Consider the following 14,908-nt stretch of genomic DNA (forward strand, 5'->3'; position numbering starts at 1 on the left):
TCATTGTAATGTAGACCTAAGTTTGCCTTTTAAACTAGATCACTTCTTGCTCTTTATGCCCCAAAGTAAATCCCAGATGAATCAAAGATCAAAACACTATAATCTTTCACAAGTATCACAAGAGAGCAAGTATGCTTTGATGATCTTACAACGGAGAGGGATGGAGAGGGACTTCTTAGACGTTCCTGAAAACCAGAAGCCAGAAGGAAAAGACTGATACTGTGACTGTGAAGTCAAAGGTAAATGAGAAACTGGAAAAAGACATTTGTATATTTGATGGACGAAGGAATAATTTCCATAATGGATCAGTAGCTCTTTAGAAGCAATAGGAAAATCACAGGCTGAGCGAGAGATAGGAAAAGATAGCTTTTTGAAAAGAGGAAATACAAAACCCAAGCCAAAAAAACGTACGGTACTCCGTCTCACCCAAATTAAAGAAATGCAGACCGAAAGAGCTATGACACCCCACGTGGCGGATTGGCAAAGCTTGTGGAGGCGGATAATGCCCGCAGAGGCTATTAGAAAATCAGGCATTTTTCTTCCGTTGGCCAGCTCTCGCAACACACGCTAACTGAGCCGCGTCTCCGTTCCGACCCGATCCGGCCGGCACCGCAGACACGCGCCGGAGATACGCTGTGAACTAGACCCCTGCCTCTGAGGATCCTGGGATCGGGTGGGGACCCTCCGGAATCAAGTACAAAGTGCTTAGAATGAAGTGGTGCAACGAAAAGCAGGCAAGTAAGGACTACGTGGCGGGGCGGCCATGTCAGAGCAAGCCATTGGAAACTTAAAACGACGTGCGACCGCATGCTAAAGGGCCCTTCTGTCCCGTGAACAGGCCGCAGGGGTGGAGCGGCCGCCTCAGACGGGCTGCGCGGGTGCCCGCGGGGTCGCACTTGGGCGCCGACCGGGCTGGCGGCAGGCTGTCCCGCCCCGGGCGCTGCTGCAAGCGGAAGGGAGGCGGTCTGGCGTTGGGGGCGGTGGACGCCGCTGGGGCTCTAAACTCCTGGCGATAAAGGTGGTTTACGCCTCGGGGTAGCTAGTGTCGCACCCAATCCTGATACTGGGCCGAAGGGCTGAGTGCCGCACAGACGTGCAGGCCGCGGGAGGAAGGCCAGACGCCGCAGGCGGGCGCGCGGCTCCCGGCAGCCAGGTCCGGGGTGGCGTCGCGGTGGCGGGCGGGGGCCCGAGGTCGGAAGTGTAATCTTTCGGGTGAGATCATACGTTATTTTCCACTAGAATGACTTGTGGTATGTGTCGATTTGGGTGGAACCTACTTTATGAGCATTTTATTTTTTTTTAAATTCAATACCACCCTACTGGACAGAAATGTAATTTCCATTTAGGAAATTGGAAGTTTGGAAATTTCCTAAATCTCCATTTAGGAGACCACCCAAAGGGAAATGAAACCAGGTGAGAGTTCATGTGGTCCCAGATCGAGTAGCTATTGTAACAGTGCGAAATGAGACTTCGAGGGGCAGGGGGTGGAATGCGGGCGTGGAATGCGGCAGATACTTCTGGGAAAGGAAGAAAAGCCCTTAAATTGTCTTTCAGCGATTAGTCTAAGCACATAGTTGTGAAAATGTAGTGTGTCTGGGTAGAAATTGAGTTGAATAGCGTGGTTTTGGTGGGCCTAGTATCACATTTGGACCATCCAAACATCGTAGGAAACACAGCTGTGCAGCGTGTATCGAGCCCCTACCTTGAACGGACTGGTGTAAGGGCTTTCTCATTCGATACAGCCAGATCAGCTCCGCAACTGTCAGGACTCGAAGTCTGGTCACACTAGGGTTAAAACACGAGCTGTAACGTTTTTTAAATTAAAACAAATTAGTGAAACTACGAGAGTCTTTTCCCACGAGAATACAGAACATTGGCCAAATACTTCATTAATCTACAGGGATATCTCATACATTTTAAACATAGTTTTGTTGGTTGATTTTTTTCCCTCTCTCTATATCCTTAAAAGCAGCTTTTTTAAGGCAGTTTGGGATTCTGTGTTAGACTTAGAAGCAGAGGCAGTGTCCCCTCCTGCCAGCCCTGGCCCCTTTCCCATCAGTCCAGGTGTCGTGGTTATGGGATGTAATACTGGTGAGTTAGTAGGCGATGAGGCATAGGTGCCTTATCTCCCTGAACGGGTTGGGGGAGGGGGTGCAGGCTTGTCCTTGCTACACAGAACTGGAGCCTTTTCACACCCAAAGAAGGGAGGCGAGCCCAGGGCTGGGGGTGTGCCTATAGTTCTTTATTATCTCTTTGTTTGTTTGTTTGTTTGTTTTATGTCTTCCAGCAGCACAAAGCCACCGGAGTGGTGGTGGGGGGGGTCAGTATTAATTCAACCCCATGCATAGTTACTTGGAAAGACATACTGCTTGGAGTGAAGGAGCATTCTGTCAGAGTCTTAAGGAAAACCTTGAATAGAATTTGCAAAATGTGGTGGCTGTAAACGTTGGGCAAATCATTATGTACTGCCAAGAGCGAAAAGTGTGTATTTTTACCTCAAGTAGGTAGCCAGGTGACATTTTGAATTTAAAATGCCACTGCACCTTGGAAGCTGAGTAAATTCACACCGGATGAAGCCTCTTACAAAATGTTTTCGAGACCCTCGTGGTTGGTGTTCCCCGTGTTTTGGGTCCTTGTAGAGCATTTAAGTGCAAAGTGATTTCAGTGCCAGAGTTACCTGGTAATTCTCTAGGACTTGAGAAGAGCTGACAAAAGAGTCCTTTTATTGACTTTGTGAATTAAGAACCTGGTATTTCAGCTCGCCTGGCCTTGTGCCCTTGTGCGACACTTATTTCCTTCTGGAACAATTGGTGTGTGTTTTATGGATATTTGCACTGAACTGGGTGACTCACAGGTATTCCCAAAGGAATTTTGAGTTAAAATCTCACTTAGATGTAATTGCCTTTTGTCATCATTGTCGTCCACATTAATTCAGATCAGGTGATCCGGTTAAACATCACCTACAATGAAAAAGGTGGTCTCTGAATTTTAAAACTCCCAAGGAAGGTGAACAAGAGGAAAAATGTGTTCCGAACCATATTAGAAGTTAAGAAAACACTATGAAATATGTTCACTTATTTTTAACTTTCTCTCCTTAGAAATTCGCACCAGAATAAAAGTCTCCCTGGGAAGGTGTCCTATGCGTGGGGCCCTGGCCCCAGGGGACTCTCCTTCCCAGGGCCTGGGGCAGGGGCAGGGGCCTCCTCTCCACTCCCCAGGGGGCCGTGAGTCCTGCCAAACACTGCATGTGCCCGCCCCCTTCTACTCCCCTCTGTCACAGACTTTCTCCAGGGTCCTGCTTGGTCAGCACCTGGACCAGGGCAATGCTTCTCCATACCGCATGGGGACTCCCCTGCGCGCCCCTCCCCACCGAGGCTTGGGGATCTGAGTGGGCGGGGTTGCCTCAGAGCCTGCCCTTTACTGCAGGGCACCCCCCACACCCACCCACTCGCACTGAGGGTGGGGCGCCCAGCTTCCCCTGCAGACTGTCAGTCCCCCCGCCCCCCGCCCCAGTGTAGTATTTCCCCAGGATGAAGACGGCCTCTGCCTGTGTCCTGTTGTCCCAACTCACTGCAAGACTCGGAGGCCGGGCCGCTTCCCATGGCCCTCTGTAGAACCCTACGTCCAGCAGGTGTTCAAAGCTGTCTTTGATGACGGCAATGATGATAAAAAGGGAAAAATTACAAAAACCTCCCTACTTTTCCTATCAGTTACTACAGGGTGATGATCGCTGTTTAATGAATGAACTCATTGTCTGCCTTCCAAACGTTGCTGTGATGATCACATCAGAGTACTTTTAGAGCAGAAGAGGGAAATGGGCATGACTTTCACCCCCAGTGTACCTGTCACTTCCTCACGTACCTACACAGTGTGCTGGGCGCTGTTCCGAGCCCCGGACACAAATCGCCTCTTGTAATTCTCCGAATGACCCCGTCATATGTCACTTTATAAATAAAGACACCAAGACCCTCTGATCCCAGGTGGTCTAGTCCCCCAGCGTCTGTGGCCTTCACCAGCTTGCAGCCTCTCGAAGGCCTGAACCTTCAAGGAAGAAGAAAACGCCTTTATGACTGCAATGCAACCTCACCACACCCCCAAACCTCCACCCCAAACCTGTTTGTCCTCTACACCCCTCGTTACAGCACCGTTTGCCTCGTCACCCCAGCTGTAAATCCCAGGCCTTCTCTGTCTGTCACCCCCAACGTCTCATCCGTCACTCACCCTGACAGTTCCACCACCAGGTGCTCCTTTGGCAGGGCTCCAGGCCTCCTCAGGCCCTTGTCACCTCCCTCCTGGTGGGTGGCGAGAGCTCCTTCCCAGGCATGTGTCCTGCCGGGGATTTTCCGAAAACAGAGCTAAACACCGTGAGGCTCAAAATCCTCTCCCACTGGCAACGGCCAAGGGTTCGGCCTGGGCGGTCACCTCCCTTACCCGTTCTCTCAGTCTCAGGCAGGGGGCTCCCAATGAGCCACGACGTCTCCACCGCAGGGCCTTTGCCCATGCTGTAGGCTCTGTCAGAAATGCCCTCCCTCTTCTCAAGAGATCCCATGTTCTCCCTCTATGACCCTGCGCTTCCTCCCCTTCCCCACTTTGACCCCCCCCAGGCCGAAGAATCCATCACTCCCGAGGCGCTCAGCCCGCACCTCCCCTAGGGCCCAACAGCAAGGGTGCTGGTGTGCGCAGCCTCCAGGTCCACTTGCGTGCTGGGCCGTGGTTCAGCCGTGGATGTGTATACCCAGAGGCTGGGGGAGGGGGCTAGATTTTGAGGTCCAGAAGCATGAGACCTTATTTGAAAAACAGAATTCACAAAGATAAAATAATAGGCAACATGCCAAAGGGGACGCATATCTAGGGCACTGTACACGTCTAATCTGTAGTAACGAGGTGTGTTAAATTCCCCCGCCACCGTGGCTGGTCAGAAACATTTCAGGCCTCTCTCCTGTGCCTTTTCAGGGAGCTGCCTGTACGTCTGTTCTGCTTTATGACAGATCAGAGACGTACTAACGAGCATGTGTGTGTGTGTGCGCGCGCTTTGCCCGGTCCTCTATCCACTTGTTAAAAGTCCTCTGATTTCCAGTCTCAGCGTCTGGACCCACCGACCCCCAAAGGGCGGCCTCAGAGCAGAGTTACAGAAGTTCTGTAACCCTCACCTTGAGGGTGCACCTCAAGGAGCTTCTGTAAAAAGCTGAAGGATACCTGAGTGAGTAACGCCTGTCTACCCCCGATCCTGAAGGGACACAGCTGTCGTGGAGCCCACGCTCACCTCGGGCCGGGTGCACGGCTCTCCCCTGCCCTTGTGGAAAGCTGCTTTCACTTCTCTTCTGCCTTGGTGCCGTCACAAAATTCTGATCTGTCCCTTCCTCTCTTCCAACCACCAGCTTTTCCCTTTCCAGTGATCACCAACAGAAGTAACTCAAAACAAGTACAAAAGTGAACCAAAAAAGACTCGAATTTCAGGAAAAGGAAACTCTGCTGGGGAAGGATTGCTGCAATGAAACGTCGACATGGGGCAAGGGATTTAAATCCCTCTTCGCTGGTTTTCTCTGTAAAGTGAGGATAACAACTCAATGATTTTAAATGGACATTATTTTATAATGAAGGCGTTTTACCACTAGTAACGTTCTCTTCCAAGAGGAAAACGTGCGAGCAGAGCCTTGGCCCCCCAGCTCCCACATCTGGGGTGTTTTCTTGAAAGGGCGTCATGGCTCCGCCCGGCTCCGCGGGTCATGGGCAATGGAAGTTTACTGGAGGTTAAGGCCAGTGTGCGGGGCCACGGGCTTTCTGGCAGCCGTGTTGCAACTGTTGAGCCTTCACTGAATGATGGATCTATAGTGAGGCCACGGGAAAAGAATGTGAGCCGGCCAGAGGTGCCAACCACCTTGACATTGCTGCTTCTGCCTCCGTTCAAAACCAGGGACCGCCCGGATTGCACCCCAGGTGCTCCTCGAGCCTCACCTGAGACCGCTGACCCCGTGGTGGTAAAGGCCAGCGTGGTGGGGAAGGGGTGAAGCCTCCACCAACGGGCTCGTTTGTGGCAAGTCCACTAAAGACACTGGAAAACGAAGCGCGTGCACAGGGGTGCCAGACCACGGAGAGCCCGGTGCTCCGCATTTGAGAATCAGAGGGCAATCAAATGCTGCCTCGAAAGGCAGATGTTGCCATTAGGAAGCCCTAGCCCTGGCTCGGCCACATGTAAAGCACCAGGCTGCTCTCCAGGGGAGCCGCAGGCTAAACCCAGAACATCAGGCAGAAAGGCTCACGTACCGGCAGCACCGCCACCCAGGAATGCATGGGACTCAGAAACGAGAGTCCGGGGTCACGTCCTGGGTTTACCAGCAATGAGGCTTTGAATGGGGTCCCTCGGGACCTCACTGCTTCATCCTCGGGATGGGCACAGCCCTGTCCACCCAAAAGGGTTGTAAAAATCAAAGGAGCTCAGAAATGCGACCAAAGGAAGGTTCGTATTGTTACCACCTTGAAGAACGACAATTCTTGACCCTCTGTAATACGCCTATCCCTGTGCCAGATGAGGGATTTTTGACACGAGACAGCTTCTCTTACGCACAGTAAGGAAAAATGGAGAGGCAAAGCATTTAATATTTACTGAGCTCCAACAGGTCTGGCATTGTTTGAGACATTTCATGAAACAGAACAAACAAACAAATCCATTGGCCATAGGAGTTATTATCCCATAGTTCCCAGCTGAGGAAACTAAGGCACAGAGGTTGAATAACTTTCTTGAGTGTCACAGAGCTGCGAGGCGAGGGTGGAGATGCCACACTGTCCCTTCCACACCCCATTTCTCCAGGATGGAAGACTTTCATCTGACAGCCGGCACACCAGGCAGCGCGACATGCCAGGCAGCGCGACACATGATGGCTCTGGCGAGCTGAGTGGGCTGGCCTTGGAGGACAGGCGTCCTCCTGCTATTCTGTTGATGCCCCTTCAGTACAGGCTGTCTCATCAGGGCCAGGGCCCTGCTGATGGCTGCTCAGATTGGGGTTAGGTCACGTGCCGACCTGGGAGCCCTTGGAGGGATTGGACAGGGCTCCTGCCCTCCTGATCTCCAGAGAGGATGGAGGCAAACTACAGTGTGGGGTTCAACTCCATTGTCGTAGTTACCGCCACTGAGCTTGGTCTTGGTGGCCTCGTGCACAGCCAGGGAAACGGTGGGCTGCCCGGGAAGTAGACCGCCTGACGTCAAAATAGCAGGCGCATCTGAGATTTGACTCCTGGCCTCATTGACCTCAAGTCATTCTCCTAATCTCACGCAGAACGAAACTAACCAAAAGGCAGAACCACTTGTGATGAGAGGTTTAATCAAGGGCTAGCTGAGTGCCGGGGCGGGGGGTGCAATTCGGGTGGGATGGGACAGGTTTCTGCAGGAGATGGCAGCAGGGGCTGGCTTGTAAGAAGGCGCAGGAGTGGGGCGGAGGGGGACTGGAGGAATGGCACCACAACCAGGGGCCTGAGGCTGCAGGGTGTATTCAGGGGACACTGCGACAGGACCCAGGGCACTGGGGGCTTTTCACTGGGACATAAAATTGGGTATGTATGTCGGGCCAGATGGAGAAGGCACTTCGGTGCCAGGCTAAGGAGCTTCAGTCTGTAAATGGGGGGTGGTTAGTGTCAGAACTACTCTTAGCGACTGCTCTTGGAGCCGTAGGACATTGGACCTGGAAGGGACCAGATGACCTGTCCAACCTCCTCCTTTCTCTGAGGCCCAGAGAGAAGTGACTCAACTTCCAGGAGACCTACAGGAGGTCACCCTGTGGGTCAGTGGAACCTGGGCTGGAACCCAGGTCTGTGTCTCTATTTACTCACCACCACCACCACCGCCCCCCGCCTCTTTGCTTCCACAGTCTCCTAGAACCATGTGGTCCCCTACAGGAGAGGCTTCCAAAATCAGTCCCCACTCTGGGAAGGGGGTGGCCCCTCGGGCAGTCCGATACCCCCCACCATTGGTAGGAATCTAAGTGGGGCAGCCTTTTGGGAAACCATTTGGTAAGACCTATAAAAGCTGCAACTGTGTGCACCCTTTTCACGGCAGCTCCAGGTCTAGGCTTATCCCACAGCTATCCTCGATCACGGGTGCAAAGCGGATAGTTAGGGGCTGTCTGTGACTGGCTGTTCGTAGTTACAACAAACTGGGGAGAAAGACCTTCCTTGCTCACCAACAGAGTCTAGCTAAGTCATCATACCCCAACGCAAAGAAATAATGTGCAGCCATTTTTTTAATTTTTAAAAAATATTTTATTTATTTTTAGAGAGAGGGGACGGGAAGGAGAAAGAGTGGGAGAGAAGCATCAATGTGTGGTTGCCTCTCATGTGTCCCCTACTGGGGACCTGGCCTGCTACCCAGGCGTGTGCCCTGACTGGGAATCGAACCAGCGACTCTTTGGTTTGTAGGCCGACACAACAGCCAGGGTGTTTTTTAAGTGCAGTAGTTGTTTCTGTGCTGAGGTGGAAAACGGTTAAGACACAGGGAGTGAAGTGAGCAAGCTGAGAAGGTGCCCAGTGTGAGTCCCATTTGTGTGAGAAAACAAAACATCTGTATGCTTGTAGATACACTGGAACTCTCTGGAAAGACACACAAACTGTCGACACTGGCTGTCTGGGGCGAGGGAAGGGTAGAGGACTAAGGGACTCTCTAAACCTTGGGTGGCTTTAAATTTCTTGCTTTCTTGTCCTTCTTCCTTTTCTCCCCCTTACTTCTCCCTCTTTCTTTTTGCTTAAAAAAATAAAACTATAAGCATGTATTATTTTTATAATTTAAAAAATAGTAAAAAAAATAAAAATGCCAACACCTCATAGACATGGATTTTAATTTCTGTTTTAGAGAGCACGCAGGGACACCCTAAATAAACCTATATTCACTTCACAAGACAGACTGACTGTTTTGTTTAAGGTAATACACGTGAAGTCTAATAACCTTGGGTCCTTACAGTTCTTGTGTTTGGTGTTACGGTTTGATATTCATTCACTCACTCATCCCATGTTTATTTTGTGCCTGTGTGTATCAGGCATGAGGTCGCTGGTCTTCTGCAGCAAGGAGGTCGTGTAAATCACTCCCAGGTAGGGTACAGGAGGGAGGGAGGAAGGAGATCGGAGCGGAACAGACGCTCACAGAGGAATGCATCCACTCAGTAGACAAGTACTGGGTGTTTTCTGCGTGTACCAGGAGGCTGGGACATTAACACGAAAGCGTGCGATCCCTGGCCTCTCCTGAAAAAGTTCCCACTATAGTGGCGACAGACAGAGAATCTCATGTCACCAACAGGATGTGGTAAAGGTGGTACAAGCTCTCTGGGGGAGTGGGGAGTCCTGCTGAGTCTGGCAGGTGAAATGGAGCTTGCGAGCAGGAAGGGGAGGAGCAGGGGCCTGGGGGTGGGGAGGGGCTTCGCCCTGAGCAGCTCTGGGAGCGGAATTGCAAAAGTGCAGATTGAGCTGTTCCCTTACGGGGCCCTGCTAAGGGGCTGGAGCTCCATTTTGAGTGTGACAGGGTGACAAGACCTGAAGCTGGGAATTTAGGAAGGTTCCTCTGGCCACGCCTAGAGCTGGGTCAGAGGAAGAAGAGGGAGAACACCATTTCCCAACTTGAGTCACTTCAGCAGCAAAAACTCTGAGGATTTGCATTGTACCCATGGACCACCTGTCCTATTCTTTATTGAACATTTTTCTGGAAAGAGATCGTTTAAAAATATAATTATTTAAACACACAAAAAGAAAAAAAGTGAATTAGAAAAAAAGAGCAGGCTCCATGCTCTAGCATTGTACCCAGGCTTAGGGACAGGTACTAAAAATGGCAGGAGGGGACAGTGAGAAGGGTCTGTGGTTGCTGCTTTAGGTCCCAAGGGGCCTGCAGAACAGGGAGCAGGAAGCTGTCACGGTAGATGAGGGACAGCTGGAGCCGAAGAAAGGCCCCAGTGGCCTCCATGTTGCTAAATCCTCACTTAGTTGGCCTCCAGGCAGCCTGTGACCTGCTGACCACACCTTTCTCCTGCCTGGCTTTCTTCTCTCAGCTTTGACTTCTCTCCTGCATCGTGATTCCCCTTCCCATCCCTGCTGCTGCTGGATCCTCCTCATCCAGCCTGTCTGCGTTAGTCCTGTGCTGTCTTCCCTCACTGCGGTAGGGAACCACCCCACTTACAGGCTTTTGATACAGTCTCTGAGCTGATGTCTCTCCTTCGTCCATTCAGCCCAGACGTCTCCGCTGCACCCCAGACTCACGATCCACCGTCTCCCAATACAACCACTTGGAACTCTAATAAAAATCCCGAGTTTATGCCCAGAACGGGACTCCTCACCACCCCAAGCCCTATGCCTGCGGTCTTCCCGCCTCAAGAATGGCAAATCATTCCTTCCAGCTTTCAACTGAAAACCTTAGAGTTGCCCCAACTCTCTTTTTTCTTGCACTCCATATCCGATTTTCAGGTTATCTTTCTTGTTGGTTCTACCTTCAGAAGAGATCTAGAATTTGACCCCTTCTCACCACTCCATTTTCCCACCCCAGGCCAAGCTATCATTATCTTTGGTCTTTGTCCGCCCACCACCCAGCAGCCAGATTATTTGAGACGTGAGTGATATCACATTCCTGCCGGAATCTGAACCTTCCAAAGCTGCCCCACCTCACTCGGTAACAACCAGTCCATACACAGGCCTACACCGTCCCTATTCACTGCCCCCACCTGCGGCAAAGCTGCGCCACTATTGGTCCCCTCTTCCCCCACCTCCCCGAAGGACTCTTCCTCACGTTTTCTCACTCTGACTCCACCCCATGTTCCCCAGCTGCCTGCTCTTTCTCCCATGGAACTTGCCACTTTCTAACATACCATATAATTTACTTTTTAAAATGGTCCGTTTCCCCAAGCAGGAGGATGCTGGAGGAAGACAGGGATTTTGTCGGTTTGTTCACTGACTTATCCCCAGCTTCTAGATCAGTGACTGGCTCATAGTAGGTCTGTTCACAAATATTTGTGGAACGGGCAGACCCTGGATAAGAAGGGTCTTACCCTCACAAAGGACCACAGGGCCTGGGGTAGGGGTGGAAAGGAATGGAGGCGTGGTGCTAAGAGTGAGACTGCACTAGGACTGGAAGGAGCTGGGGGTAGGAGAGGCTGAGCCTGAGGCTGGAGCGCTGTTGGGGAGGTTTAGACTTTAGGGTAGTTGAAGCCCAGATGGGAGTTCTAAGGCTAAGGGGGAAAGCTAGAGGCCTCCTAAGTGCATGCGGCCTGAGAGGGGACTGGAGGAGGTCGGGGCGCTTTAGAGACTTCAGAAGGGAAGCCGCCTGAAGGGCAGCAATTGCGGGTGGGGAGTCTCCAACGCCGGGCAGCCAGCGGAAGGCATGGGTGGGCGGCGGCGAAAGGAGAGCGCCCAGCGCCCGGGAAGGCGGCGCCAAAGCACGACCCATTCCGCAGGTGGGCGGCGGAGGGCGCGACGGCAACGCGGAGCAGAGACACAGCGCCCAGCCGCCCTCGCGTGGGTGCCCGGCGGCCCGCCTAGGGGCGCCAGGTGGGGGCCGGGAGCATCGTGACCACACCAGTCGGCTGCGCAAAGGAGGCCACCGGCGCGGGGCGCGCCACACCGACGCGGATACTATCCCCGCCCCGCCATTCGGTACTGTCGCCCCGGTCCCGGTACCCCGCGCACCGGCCAATCAGGAGGCGCTGCCTGCCCCCCTGCCCCGAGGCCCCGCCCCGAGCCGGCGCTTCGCCAGCCAATGGGCGGCGGAGCACAGGCGCCCAGTGAACGCAGCCCGCGCGGACCGGCTCAGAGCGAGAAAAGCGAACCCAACCCGTCGGGGCCGCCGCTCCGGACCTGCCGCCGACGCCGCCGCCTCCCCCCGGATCGGGTGTACTGTCCCAACCCGAAAGTCCAGTTTTGCGGCCCGGCAGCGGCGAACGAGCGCGATGACACAGGAGTACGACAAGTGAGTGGGGCGCCGGCGAGCGAGTCCGGCCGGGCCGCCCGGGCGGCCGGCCGCCGCACCTGCCGGGAGGCCGAGCGGAGCGGGGGCGGGCGGGCGCGATGCGGCACGAGCAGGGGTCGCGCGTCCTGTGGTCTGCTCTCTTCTCTGCCCCTCTGCGCTCCCCCCGCCTTTGTTCTACCGAAGGCCCCGGGGGGGGGGGACTCTTGCTTTGGCAACTGGACTCTGCATAGAGTCCCCCTCCCCCGCCTCAGCGTCCTCGTCCAGGGGACCACCTCCTGGGCGCGCCCTTCTCTCTCCTCCCTGGTGGTCCTGGTGCACGGAACGGGATTCGGGCGCCCCTCGAGGGCTGCGGATCTACTCGCGGACTGCCCCTCTCCCCGGTGCTCCCACCGGGAGCCGTCGGTTCCTTTGCTCGGTGGAACTCCGGAGCTCCCTGCGACGCGCTGTGCTGCCGGACAGGTAGAGGTCCCCGGGTACCTCTCGGCGCGCGGCCGCGTCACGGGGCCGCCCAGGAGAACTTCCGAAAGCAGAAATCCAGGCAAAAGTTGAAGTGCTGCGGGGTCCTGGCATTTTCTTTCCCTGGCTGGCTGTGTGAGTGAGAAACTCGCTGTAGGAGTTCCTTTGCCACTTGCATCATTGATGGTAATTACACCTACTGTAATTAAACACGCTCAGAATATCCGGAGGATGAAACTTCGAAATCGGGGTGATACTCTTGAAAGTACTGGATTAATAGTGTGCCTTTTGGAGTTTGTGATGAAAGAAACATTTTGATAAATGTAAGGTGGTGACGTAAGACGTTAAAAACATTAGGGAACACTGGGCGAGGGGTAGCTCTCTATTTTCTTGGCAACTTTCCTGTAAATGTAAAATTGTTCAATCACTAAAAATGCATTTTTTGAAAAGTAGATTGCAAACTAAATGAGTTTGGACCGTGAGCCCAGGGCGGGCAGGTCCCCTCCCATTTTTAGAGTTCTTTGCCTGGGATCCTTTTGTTGCTGTGCTCTTTCTCTGGTTGAGTAGGTTAGATGTTATGTACAGAATTTCTCAAATAGATTCATCTTCCGTTGTAGAACATGCAGCTGAATTACCTCGTGGAATAAAGTCTTCCGGAAGTCTTGGAGAGATCGCTGAGGAATGGTCTAAGAGTCCCCCAAGGCAGTGATGCGCCTTCAGGGACTAGCAGCAGCCTGTCACATGAGGAAGTAGACAAAGGCAGCTGGTTTCGAGTTTATTTCTCAAACGTGCAGTTTAGATAAGGCAACTTTCCAAAGCTAAAAGTTTGGTCTTAGGCACACTCGGGAAATTGAAAGACACCTTTAGGGTGATCACTAACTGAACGATTTGCAAAAAAAAATTTTATTTTCTGTTGCTTTGACGGATTTGGGCTAGGCGTGGGAGCAGGGAAGTCAAAAACGAGCATTATGGGAATCGAATGAGCCAAGTGCTGTCATAATCTTGTGCAAGTAGCTATTACACTATTAATAACAGCTCAGCACCAACAAATCACCCCAGGTGCCTGCCACCGGCTCCTTGCTGTTGGGCTCTGCTGCTGGGGGCGCTGGGAGGATCCCTTGGTATATCTCGATGGACTTTTTTGATTCGAGACTTGTGCAAATAGTTTTCATTTCTAGACAAACTGCCTCTTTTGAACAACCCACGATGTTTGTTTTGTGTTAAAATAGCACACCACCTCAAGACTTTTTTTTCTACCAAATACAAGCTCCTAACACTTCATGCCTACAGCTGAGGAGCGCTGGCTTTGAACTGAGACTTAGTTTTGGCTGAGGATACATGAGGTTGTTGGGTTCCCCAAGCCCCTTCTTCAAAGACGCTCTCCATTTTTAAAAATCTATATCTGTTTTTAAAGGGCCTGGGTGACTGCCAAACCCTAACCTTTGCTGATTACTTGAAAAGATAATCAGTCTTTCTACATTCACTTTTAGAGTAGGTAGGTTCACCTGTAGGCAGTTTACATATTTCATTTGTGTGTTGCAATGAGAACCGATCCTTAAATTTGCTCTGACTACTCTGATAAGTCAGAGTAGTTCTGAACATTTCCATTTTTTTCCTTAAAAAAAATACTGCTTCACTTTACTGGAGTTGGTGTTCCACTTTTTTCTTTATATTGACTTATTAAGTAGAACCAACTGAACAGTTGTTGAGACTGTGTACATTTCAAGTTTTGGAATCAGTAGTGTTTGCTTTAATCTTTTGAATCAAATCTTCCATAAGAGTTTACTAACATCCGTGGTGATTTTTCTGGATTTTTCCCACCAAAGTACAGTGTTAAAATGAACCAGTTGTTGCTCAGCATGGAAAGCTGGTAAAGGTTTTTAAAAACAGATTCCCCCCCTCCTATTTTCTTACAAATCCTTTTATCCAGTGTCTTCATTTATTGTCGTAGATTCTTAAGTATTTATCTCTAAGATAAACAGCTGCCTCCTCTGCCCGCGTCCTCATTGATTTACAGTCCCCCTGTGGCCACATTCCATGCTCAATCTGCTGGTAATCGGTAGAATATTCTAACTTTCTCACATACCCTGGAGGGGTAAATGAACCAGCCCTTTTCTCTCCGCCCCCTCCTCCTCTGCCCCGTGTGCAGGCAGGAGGGCGCTGGAGGCCAGCAGCAGCAGGAGCAGGAAGGGGGAAGTGACATGTAGCAGCATGAAGACAGAGCAGTGGCCTCTAAGAGGACCCTGTCCTGACTGCATGTGGCTGAAGAGACCGCACGTGCTGCTTCGCCTCACTTTGTCCTCGTGTTTGCGTCTGTGAAGTATTTGGATGGCCCAGTTCTCTTAGAGCGTTGTCTTTTTGTTTCCTTTTCCCCCTGCCAAATAACATGTCCTGGGTTCCCTGTGTAGTGGAACTGCAGGTTCTCTGGTGGCCTCAGTTGCTTATGTCTCACTGGGTGACCCCTGGCCTGCCGTTAGGGGGGCCATCTTCTGGCCTTGTCTTAATTTACCTCATAGGGTCGTT

The 14,908-nt window shown here is 52.1% G+C and overlaps 1 protein-coding gene across 3 annotated transcripts in view; it reads left to right on the forward strand.

The window, feature by feature from the left end:
* The first annotated feature begins 11,909 nt into the window (after nucleotides 1–11,909).
* Nucleotides 11,910–14,908, forward strand: part of GRHL1 (grainyhead like transcription factor 1) — a 37,016-nt gene continuing 34,017 nt past the window's right edge. For 2 of the 3 annotated variants that reach the window (XM_037048699.1, XM_037048701.1), the window contains exon 1: nucleotides 11,910–11,929. In XM_037048699.1, the coding sequence (XP_036904594.1) occupies nucleotides 11,910–11,929 (20 nt within the window). Of the gene's footprint in view, nucleotides 11,930–12,394; nucleotides 12,572–14,908 lie in introns of those variants that run through there. The other variant, XM_037048702.1, reaches the window with a different exon arrangement.

The sequence above is a fragment of the Sturnira hondurensis genome, unplaced genomic scaffold, assembly GCF_014824575.4.
Source record: "Sturnira hondurensis isolate 20B ecotype Veracruz unplaced genomic scaffold, ASM1482457v3 Scaffold0006413, whole genome shotgun sequence".
Classification (NCBI taxonomy): Eukaryota; Metazoa; Chordata; class Mammalia; order Chiroptera; family Phyllostomidae; genus Sturnira; species Sturnira hondurensis.